The following is an 11,210-nucleotide window of genomic DNA, read 5'->3' as shown; positions in this document are numbered from 1 at the left end:
TTGTCCACCTCACTGTCCACCTCAGCTATATAGTGTTATTTCCACTAAAATACAAATAACTAGCCCTAAACAAACGATCTAAACATATTACCAACCCACCCCTCCCCTCCGTCATCTTCCCCAACGACCCCCACCCCCTTCCTTTCCATCTTCATCTGCAAAACAAAGTACTCCCATAACCATGGTTTGGCTTAATTCTAGGCCACATTGCCGGAAAAAGCACAAAAGTTGGCTCCCCTTTCCAGTGTAGTACTACCGTTACCATTTTTCTAGTCTTCCCTAGTTTCCGAGGTAAGTAGCAAGAAGGAAAAATGGGAATCTGGGATTTCATTAATTCCGGCAAAGAAACGGTGAAAGGATACACACCGGATCCGGTGAAGAAGGTGTATAATACTACCTATTATTACAGTGTTGCTGCCGTTAGAAAGATTGACGACGTCTTTAGAGTTAACGACATACAAAAGCTGGATCAGTACATACCCAATGATGAAGGTCGGGCTACGATCGTTAGTTTCAGCACAAAATTCATCAAAAATGCTTCCGTTTTTGCCGTTAAAGAAGCAGTCAACATCTTCGAAACTTGAACTGATTGTTCGATGAAGAAGACGAACTTAGGTCTTTTGATTTTGCGGTTGTTTGTTCGAATTGAACACTGGGGCTTGGTATTGATGTTGTTTAGAGTTTTCATTTCAAGTTTTAAATCATTTGGTGAAGATTTGAGTTAAATTGGTTCATTTTGGGTTCGCTGAAGCACAATGATATTCTTGGCTTTCACTGGAAAAGTTCAAGCTATTTCCATTCATTTTGCTTCTTCTTCTTCTTCTTCTTCTTCTTCTTCTTCTTCTTCTTCTTCTTCTTCTTCTTCTTCTTCTTCTTCTTCTTCTCCTCCATTTTAGTCTCAGTTCTCTGCTTCTTCTTTATTTCAGTTCTGGCAGCTGAGTTAGGTTTCTTCTTCTTCTTCACTTTATCCCTTTTGTTTTCTTCCAATCACAAATACTCACCTTTTCGTTTTCGGCTGAATTTGAATCTAGTATGGGATTCGAAAGAAGAAGAGGAAAATGAGTCGGAGAAGATGACGGAAAGTGGAGGAGGCAATGGTGGAAATGGTGGTGGACATAAAGAAGAAGAAGGAAATAAAAAAACAAAAAAAAAAAAAATATTTTTTGGGCATTTCACGCGCCCATATTGGATGAAACTCACTTTATGTGCCAACTCAGCAAGAAGTGTTTAATTGGAACAAAGTTCATGTAACGTACGTGCTCAATAAGAACTCTCTTAAGTTCAGATGTCTAAATGAAAGATTGTGTCAACTTTAAGTGTCTCCGTATGTATTACGCCAATTTCTAAAGAGTACTCTCATTGTTTAATTTTTCTGATATATTTTCTTACGTTTGCTTTTTCTCTGTCATAAATGCACGCTTGAAGTACGATTAGTTAGTTGGATATTAATTAGAACAAGTTAGGAGGATAAATAAAAAGAGGTCCTAGAACAAGTTATTCCATCATATCTTATCTATATAATTAATGGTTAATAAAGGTTAGATATTATCCTATTTTAACCAAATAACCAATGGTGCTGAATAAAAAGTGACACATGTTAATCATAACTTGACCATATAAAAAAAGAAAGGCATAATACATACAGAGACACTTAAAGTTGGCACGATATTTTATTTAGACACCTGAACTTAAGAGAGTTCTTATTGAGCACGTACGTTACATGAACTTTGTTCCAATTAAACACTTCTTGCTGAGTTGGCACATAAAGTGAGTTTCACCCAATATGGGCGCGTGAAAAGCCCAAAAAACAGATTTTTTTTGTTTTTTTTATTTCCTTCTTCTTCTTTATGTCCACCACCATTTCCACATTGCCTCCTCCACTTTCCGTCATCTTCTCCGACTCATTTTCCTCTTCTTCTTTCGAATCCCATACCAGATTCAAATTCAGCCGAAAATGAAAAGGTGAGTATTTGTGATTGGAAGAAAACAAAAAGGATAAAGTGAAGAAGAAGAAACCTAACCCAGCTGCCAGAACTGAAATGAAGAAGAAGCAGAGAACTGAGACTAAAATGAAGAAGAAGAAGAAGAAGCAAAATGAATGGAAATAGCTTGAACTTTTCCAGTGAAAGCCAAGAATATCATTGTGCTTCAGCAAACCCAAAATGAACCAATCTCACTCAAATCTTCACCAAATGATTTAAAACTTGAAATGAAAACTCTAAACAACATCAATACCAAGCCCCAGTGATTAATTCGAACAAACAACCGCAAAATCAAAAGACCTAAGTTCGTCTTCTTCGTCGAACAATCAGTTCAAGTTTCGAAGATGCTGGCTGCTTCTTTGACGACAAAAATGGAAGCATTTTTGATGAATTTTGTGCTGAAACTAACAATCTTAGGCCGACCTTCATCATCGGGTATGTACTGATCCAGCTTCTGTATGCCGTTAACTTTAATGACGTCGTCGATCTTTCTATCGGCAGCAACACTGTAATAATAGGTAGTATTATACACCTTCTTCACCGGATCCGATGTGTATCCTTTCACCGTTTCTTTGCCGGAATTAATGAATCCCAGATTCCCATTTTTCCTTCTTGCTACTTACCTTGGAAACTAGAGAAGACTAGAAAAATGGTAATGGTAGTACTACACTGGAAAGGGGAGCCAACTTTTGTGTTTTTTCCAGCAATGTGGCCTAGAATTAAGCCAAGCCATGATTATGGGAGTACTTTGTTTTGCAGATGAAGATGGAAATGAAGGAGGGTGAGGGTCGTTGGGGAAGATGGCGGAGGGGAGGGGTGGGTTGGTAATATGTTTAGATCGTTTGTTTAGGGCTAGTTATTTGTATTTTAGTGGAAATAACACTATATAGCTGAGGTGGACAATGAGGTGGACAAATAAAATGATGTGGCACGATTTATAATGGTTACTTTTGCCACGTAGACGGAGATTGCAGAACACGCGCTTGGTTAATTAATAAGCCAGCAAAAAATGTGTCTTATTGGTATGAGAATTGCCTAGGAAACGTGTCTAATTAGAAAGAGGTTTAGTTTAAGTGTCTAAGTGAAAGATCGTGCCAACTTTAGGTGTCTCCCATATGTATTACGCCAAAAAGAAAAGCAAAGTGCAATGTTCCTGCCAAATAATTGTTTCGTACATGCTACTGACTTCTCATTTTGTTATGTCATGAATTTATTCCTTTATTGGTTTTCCGTTTTCTTGTAAAGTTGGACACACACCTATAATAAGAGTAACTAAAATATACATTATCTACTTTTAAACATCTCAAGTAATGAATCATGTGTAATTTTCTAACTTACCGTGGTATATTAGAACACAACTAGTCGAAACTCTTGCAGAAGAATTTGGGTAGGTTAATTAGGCCTGAAAGAAACATTACAAATGTAACCTAGGGAAAGTTTTTGACTGTACATATCATCATAAGATAAAATATATAAGCAAGAAAGAAACAAATTCTGAAGTATATGACAAGTTCAATCTAATAATATTTGCTTTGTGTATGATTGTGTATTAGTTAACCCAAGATCTTTAGCAGTTTCATTCTAGTTTAAAACAGTGGTTTAGGTATATCTCAACTTTATTTACACTCATGGCAAAAGAGTCCAATTCTTTAATGAAGAGTTTTGACTGAATTTGAAACCTTTAACACAAAGCTAAATGATACCATTAAAGAGCGAACAAGTAAATTATCTTTTTTTCATCAATAAGTAAATTTTCATGGCTTCCTTAATTCTTTCGTTTAGTATATTAACTTTTGCGAGCAACACAGACATTGAGCAAAACAAGGCAGATTATGATACTTGGTCAAACAATTCAGATATTCCACTAATTGTATTGGTAAAAATAAATATTACACGTGGATTTATGTGAATGGCCGATAAGACAAGACACGTGGATCATTGAGAAAGGGACAACTGGAGAAATGTATTAAAAGAGGCACGAATCGTAACAGATACGAGCAAATCACCCACGAGAGGAGAAGATATGGTCGTTCAAGTTTAAACAGTTACATGAAGAGGTACCAGCGGAATGAATCAAGACAGTAAAAAATAATAATTCGTGAATCAGCCATTAATGAGTGTGAATGATCTCAAACATTACAGAATCTTTATGAACAGTTACGATTACCAATTATAACGTCTCATTAATGTCATTAATGCTCATAATGACTCGGTCATAAAAGGGAAAAGACGTTGTACTCATAGATTCCTATGAAAAGGAAAGAGATATCATTTGTACATACACGTTCTGATAATTATTGGAATACAATTATTTACTTTTGCTTTCTATTGATTACTTTGCTATTTCATATTCTAATTTCCTTTCTTACTGAAAGAATATTAATTTTCTTGATTATCAATAACCCGAGTACTTCTAAAAATAGGCTTTGATCCAAATTCCTATTTTTTGGTTAAACAAATTGGTTCCGTTACCGAAAATCTGATAATCTTTTCACTTTTCAAATTTATTTTTCTGTCAAAAAATCATGTCAAACGCCAACAACCAATAAAACCTACAAAACCAACAAAACCAGCAAGACTAGCTGAACCAACAGAATCAACAAGAGAATGCCACCCCATTCCCTTCACCTCAAAATTCTCCTCGACACTCCCGAGACAACTCACCTGACAGATTAAGATCACATGTGAATAATCAACAAAGGGACGATCAAAATGTAGATGATGCATTGAAGCAACTAATTGCAGAACATGTGAACAATGCTCTTCAAGCTTTCGTTAGCGGATTACCAACTATACCTCCAACTCCGCCTCCAAACAACACCGCAACTATAGAGAATCCACATTCAAGACTCGCTAATTCGGGCAGTGGAGGAACTCCCAGCGAATCTCGTGATGGAGGGTCAGGTATCCCAATTAATTCTGATTTACAAAGTTTAGTACTAACTTTGTAGAAACAGCTGAAGGAGCAGAATGATTGCATAGAGCAAATACATGGTGTTCCACCTATAATCAAAGGAGTGGATATGGATAGATATTCTCAACAACCCTGGAAGCCAAGTGCCGCTCTTTGCCTATTCCAAAAAAGTTTAAGATGCCCGATATCCCAAAGTATGATAGGACAATCGATCCAGCATGAAAGAATGATGTTACCACGTGTACCTGACAATTGGACGGCTATGACATTTGCAAGTAATCTAAATGAAAAAATCTCGGAAGCCACGAGGAGACTTAAAGAAGCTTACGAGAATATCCTACAACAACTTAGAATGATGCTTACAACAGGTATAACACGAAGCTGTGGATAGAAGAAGATACTATCACTCAGTCCCTAGGAGAGGAACGAGTAAGTTCGAGGCACCAGAAACTGAAAAAAGGTCTGGTAAGAACATGTACGAACCTTACATGGGACCAGCAGGAAGGGATTCATGTTCAAAATAAAAGAACCCGAGGTACGATTTCAGAACAAGGGACAGAGATTCGGGTTTGTCGTCCAGGTTTGGAAAGGAGCGAGACATGCGAGATACGCGGGACAATGACAGAAGTTCAAAAGCAAATATTGGTGGCTACGTTTCAATATTAGCACATCTGAGTTAGTAGCCATTTTAAGAAGCATGGGAGATAAGGTGCGGTAGCCAAAGGAAATGAGATCGAACCCAAATAGAAGAAATCCTGATTTCTAGTGCGAGTTTCATAATGATCACGGTCACAAAATAACAGATTGCAGATTGCAACAAGGTGAAGTAGATCACTTATTAAAACAAGGCTACTTAACCGATTTATTTAGTGAGAAGGATAAGCAAGCATATATGAAGAATAGATAGGAGCCACCAAAACCTCCGTCACAAAAAGAATAGTTAATGTCATAAGTAGAGGGGATGAGTTTAATGGCATGACATATACAACTGCAAAGAAGGTGTCAAAAATCACAGTCACCTACAGTAAGCGAGTTCGCCAAGTTTTGGAAGAAGACAGTATAACATTTGATGATGCAGACGCAGATGGCATGTTGATCCCACACAATGATGCACTGGTAATATATTTGCTTGTACATGATACTAATGTGAAACGAGTTTTGATTGATCCAAGTACCTTTGTAAGTATCATTCTTTTAAGAGTGGTAAACGAGATGCAAGCTGATGACAAATTGATACCCAAAGCACGTACCTTATCTGGATTTGACAATTCAAGCGTTATTACAAAAAGGGAGATAATACTCACCACATTCGCAGAAGGAGTAGTTAAAGATACGAAATTTCAAGTAATAGATATGGATATGGCATAAAATATTATCCTCTGCAGACATTGGATTCACGAGATGGATGTTGTTCCATCTACTTTACATCAGGTTATTATGTTCCCTTCACAATGGGGAATTAGGCAAATCCGTGGTGATCAGCAGGCTTCTAGAAGTATCAATTCAGTGGCAGATTCAATCATACAAAATGACATTGCAAATGTGAAGTAGCAATTACAGAATTCAGTTGAGGGTTTAACAACTCAAACCTCAATTGAAGATGGACAAACGGATGTAGACTCAAGGCCTGATACTATTCAAGAGCTAGAAGAGAACGAAAATATCAAAACAACAATTGAAGAACTCGAAGTGGTGGTGCTGTTTATATATTAGCCAGATAGAAAAGTTTACATCAGAACCAACCTCAGCCTAGAGATGAAAAGTAAGTTAATTAAATTTTTAAAAGCTAACGCAGATTGCTTTGCTTGGTCGCATTCAGATATGATAGGTATACCATCAGAGGTGATGACCCATAAGCTGAATGAAGATCCAACGTATCCACCTGTCAAACAGAAGAAAAGGAAGCAAGGATCCTTCAAGAACTAGGTGATTTAGGATGATGTACAAAAGCTTTTAAAAATTGGGTCTATCCGTGAGGTAAAATATCTTAATTGGCTAGCTAATACTGTAGTACCCAAAAAGAATGGTAAGTGGCGAGTTTGTGTAGATTATACTAACTTAAATAAAGCTTGCCCGAAAGATTCTTTTCCTTTACCACACATAGATCAACTAATTGATGCTACTGCAGGGCACAAATTGTTGAGTTTTTTAGATGCTTATTCAGGATATGATCAGATAAAAATAGATCCTTCAGATAAGGAAAAACTTCTTTCATTACAGACAGGGGGACTTACTGATATAAAGTCATGCCCTTCAGTCTAAAGAATGCTGGGGTTACATATCAGAGGTTAGTAACAAAGATGTTTGAAGAACATCTGGGAAAAACCATGGAAGTCTACAAGATGACATGTTAGTCAAGTCAGCACAGGCAGGGGATCACATCCAACATTTGTCAGAAACTTTTAAATTCTCCACAAATTTAACATGAAGCTAAATCCCGAAAAGTGTGCACTTGGCATGTATTTAGGTAAGTCTTTAGGTTTCCTAGTTTCTAACCGAGGAATTAAAGTAAATCCAGCGTAGATTAAAGACATTGAAGAAATACCGAATATACTCACGAGGAAGTGCAGAGGTTGACAGGTAGGATAGCAGCATTGGGAAGATTTATTTCTAAATTTTCAAAGAAAAGCTTTAAGTTCTTCTCAATATTGAAAAAGCAAAGCCAATTTGAATGGACTGAAAAATGCCAACAAGCGCTCAAAAATTTGAAAACATACTTGTCAAACCCACCGTTCCTAGCTAAACCAAAGGACGGTGAAAGTCTACTCATCTATCTCGTTATGTCAGAAATGGCAGTAAGTACAATATTAGTTCGAGAAGATAAAAGTAAACAATCTCCAATTTATTATGTTAGCAAGTCCTTACTAGATGCTGAAACTCGATATCCTCATTTAGAAAAACTTGCTTTAACACTAATTATAGCATCTAGAAACTTAAGGCCTTATTTTCAATGTTACCCTATTTCTGTAGTGACCGCTAACCCCTTACGAAATATATTGTATAAGCAAGAGTTATCAGGTAGATTAGCCAAGTGGGCCATAGAACTAAGCAAATATGACATCACATATCAACCTAGAACTACGATAAAATCATAGGTTTTTAGCAGATTTCGTGGAAGACTTTAGCCCAAGGATAGTAACAGAAGCAGAAAAAGAACTGCAGGTATTTAACAGGTCTAATCCAGGTTTGACCCTGTTTACCGATGGCTCCTCGAATGTAAAAGGAGCAGGTTTAGGAATTGTTCTAATCCCATCTATGGGAGAAACTATAAGGCAAGCCATAAAGTGCCATCCTATTACTAATAATGAAGCGGAATATGAAGTTGTGATTGCAGGTTTAGAATTGGCACGAGAGCTCAGAATAGAGGAGGTTATAATCCAAAGCGACTTTCAGCTAATAGTTAATCAATTGCAGAGGACTTATATAGCTAGAGAGGCGAGGATGCAACAATATTTGGAAAAGGCACGAGATTTGATTAGGCAATTCCAATCTTGGAAAATCGTGCAGATACCCAGGGAAGAAAATGTCGAAGCAGACGCGTTGGCCAATCTTGCATTTGCTGCAGAAGTAACAAATGAAGAAAATGCTTCCGTAATACATTTGTTTCATTCGGCACTCGACCAAAATAAAAACGAGGTAAATTTCAATAATTTAACCTGGGATTAGAGAAACGAGATCGTGAATTTTTTGTAGTACGAAATTCTACCTGAAGATAAGAAAAAGGCTCAGGCACTTCGACGAAAAGCTGCCTGTTATTGTTTGGATCGAGGCAATTTATATCGAAAAATATTCGGTGGTCCTTTAGCAAGGTGTCTCGGACCTTCTCAAACAGAGTATGTGATGAGAGAAGTACATGAAGGACATTGTGGAAATCACGCAGGAGGAAGATCATTGGTAAAAACTCTAATTAGAGCAAGGTATATTACTGAGCAAAAATGGAAGAAGAGGCAGGAAGCTTTGTGGCCAATGTGACAAGTGCCAAATATATGGTAACAACATGCATCGAACAGTAGAGTTATTATATCCGGTTGTTGCACCATGGCCTTTTATGAAGTATTGGATGGATATTGTGGGTCCACTACCACAAGCCAAAGGAAAGGTATGATTTTTATTAGTACTCACCGATTATTTTACTAAGTGGGTAGAAGTAGGTACCTTTTAAACATGTGCGAGAAAAAGAAGCCAGGGACTTCATTTGGTGAAACATCATATGTCGATTTGGGTTCCAAAAGAAATCGTGTGTGATAACGGCCCGCAGTTCATAGGTACGAAAATCACAGAATTCTTTCAGAGTTGGAAAATTAAAAGGATTACTTCAACACCTTATCATCCTGTGGCCAATGGACAAGATGAATCTACAAACAAAGTTATTATTAATAACTTGAAGAAAAGGCTAGATGAGTCAAAAGGTAAATGGCCAGAAGTATTACCTGAAGTCTTGTGGGCTTACCGAACAACAACAAAAACGAGTACGGGAGAGACACCATTTTCACTTGTGTACTGTGCTGAAGCTTTAATTCTAGCTGAAATAGGTGAACCAAGTACGAGATACACCCAAGCAACCAGAGAGTCAAATGAGGAGGAGATGCGAATAAATCTCGATTTGCTTGAAGAAAGGATAGAAACAACCTTGATAAGGATGGCTATGCAGAAGCAAACTAATGAGAAATATTACAATTGGAAAGCTCATCTTAGGTACTTCAAGACTGGGGATTTCGTACTCAAGAAATATTTTCATTCAACGAAACAGCCAATGCAGGAAAGTTGAGTCCAAATAGGGAAGGACCTTACAAGATTCGAGGTATCACTGGAAAAGGTGCCTACGAGTTAGAAACCATGGATGGCAAGGTTCTACCCTCGAGTTGGAATGCTGTTCATTTGAAGAAGTACTATTTCAAAGCAAAAGAAATACCCACGGTCAGGTATCGCTCAATTACGATTTTTATTCTGTACAGTTAAAATTATACTAACAATTTTAAATAATAAGCAAAAAGCTAGCCCACACCAAATGATGATATTAGACCTGAAAGGCACGCGGAAGTAACATAATTCGCGGTCTAGGGTTACAACCTTTCTGATGGAAATATAAAAGGTTAAGTAGTCATCATCTAAATAATATATACCTCCAGTTCCGTACGTTTTTCCTTTTTCAGGAAAAGGACCACATGGAACGAATAATCAAGTGCTCGAGATTTTATACTTCAAAGCTCAAACACTTGGGGGACTATATATATATATATAAGGAAGGCAAAGAAGACTGGAAAAATCAGAATTTAAGTCAAGCTTAAAATCTACGAAAAATCAGAATTCAAGTCAACCTTAAAGTCTACCCAACAAATTAAAAGTTCAGAGCAAAGTCACGAGCCAAAAATGCAAGCCTGATTCAAAAACTTGTGAAGAATACACTCGTCGATGTAAATTTCAAAATCTTACGAATGTTTATATTAAACGCAATATTTAGTCATGGGTTGCAAGATATACCCTTGAATTTTTTTACAAATCTGTTGTAAATAAAACCGTTACGAAAGAGTTATAGATGATACTTAAATACATGTAAAATATTATATAATTTGAAAGTCCTAATGATATAAAACTTTCCTCAAAGTTATTTAAAGAAATGTGGGCGTTCTTATTTCTTCTTTCATATGTTTACACCATTATGAAGTTGAGTCGTCTTCTTCATTAAGTGTCGTATATAAAAGCACCCTCTTTTATAATTCGTGCTTATTCAAAAGAGTCACGAAGCATTGAAGCATTTTTAAATGTAAAAGTTAAAATAACAAAGGGTAAAACAAAAACCGAAACATTGAAATAGGTGAAAAATAAAGCCCAAACTTGTAAATATAAGACAAGGGTAAACCGCTAGGATAAAGGAATTATAAGAGTTAGACAAAAACTTTATAATAACTTGGTTAAAATTAAGTATGAACTTAGTTCCAACCTGATTGTCTTATACAAAAAAACCCCAAAACGGACTAGGGGTAAGATTTTCCAAAATAATACCCCCAAATGGGACCAGGGGTAAACTTCCAAACATTCCACCAATATAAAAACGAAACAACACTTCAAACTTTTCAAACTTTCAATGTGGGGTAGAATCTAAACTAGTAAGATGAAGAATGACATCATCAAAAGCAGGAAGAACAACTTGAGCGGAAGGATATTGAACAACAACTTCACCAGGATTAACTTCATCACCCTCGGGAATGTCATCCGCAGGTGAAGAAAAGCTCTGATTTTGTTGGGTTTTCTCAATAGTTTCTTTGATCTTTGCAATCTCAGCAGCTAAGTCAAAGCCTTCCCGGCTTTCCTCC

At 36.8% G+C, this 11,210-nt stretch overlaps 1 protein-coding gene across 1 annotated transcript; it reads left to right on the top strand.

Moving 5' to 3' along the window:
- Nucleotides 1–9,106: 9,106 nt before the first annotated feature.
- LOC138890368 (uncharacterized) lies at nt 9,107–9,664 on the top strand. The gene has a single exon (XM_070173749.1). The coding sequence runs from the start codon at nt 9,107–9,109 to the stop codon at nt 9,662–9,664; it is 558 nt and encodes a 185-aa protein (XP_070029850.1).
- The last annotated feature ends 1,546 nt before the right edge of the window (nt 9,665–11,210 follow it).

The sequence above is a fragment of the Nicotiana sylvestris genome, chromosome 4 (assembly GCF_000393655.2).
Source record: "Nicotiana sylvestris chromosome 4, ASM39365v2, whole genome shotgun sequence".
In the NCBI taxonomy this organism is placed as follows: domain Eukaryota; kingdom Viridiplantae; phylum Streptophyta; class Magnoliopsida; order Solanales; family Solanaceae; genus Nicotiana; species Nicotiana sylvestris.
Note: the sequence above shows the minus strand (reverse complement) of the source record. Positions and strands in the feature narration are given on the sequence as shown.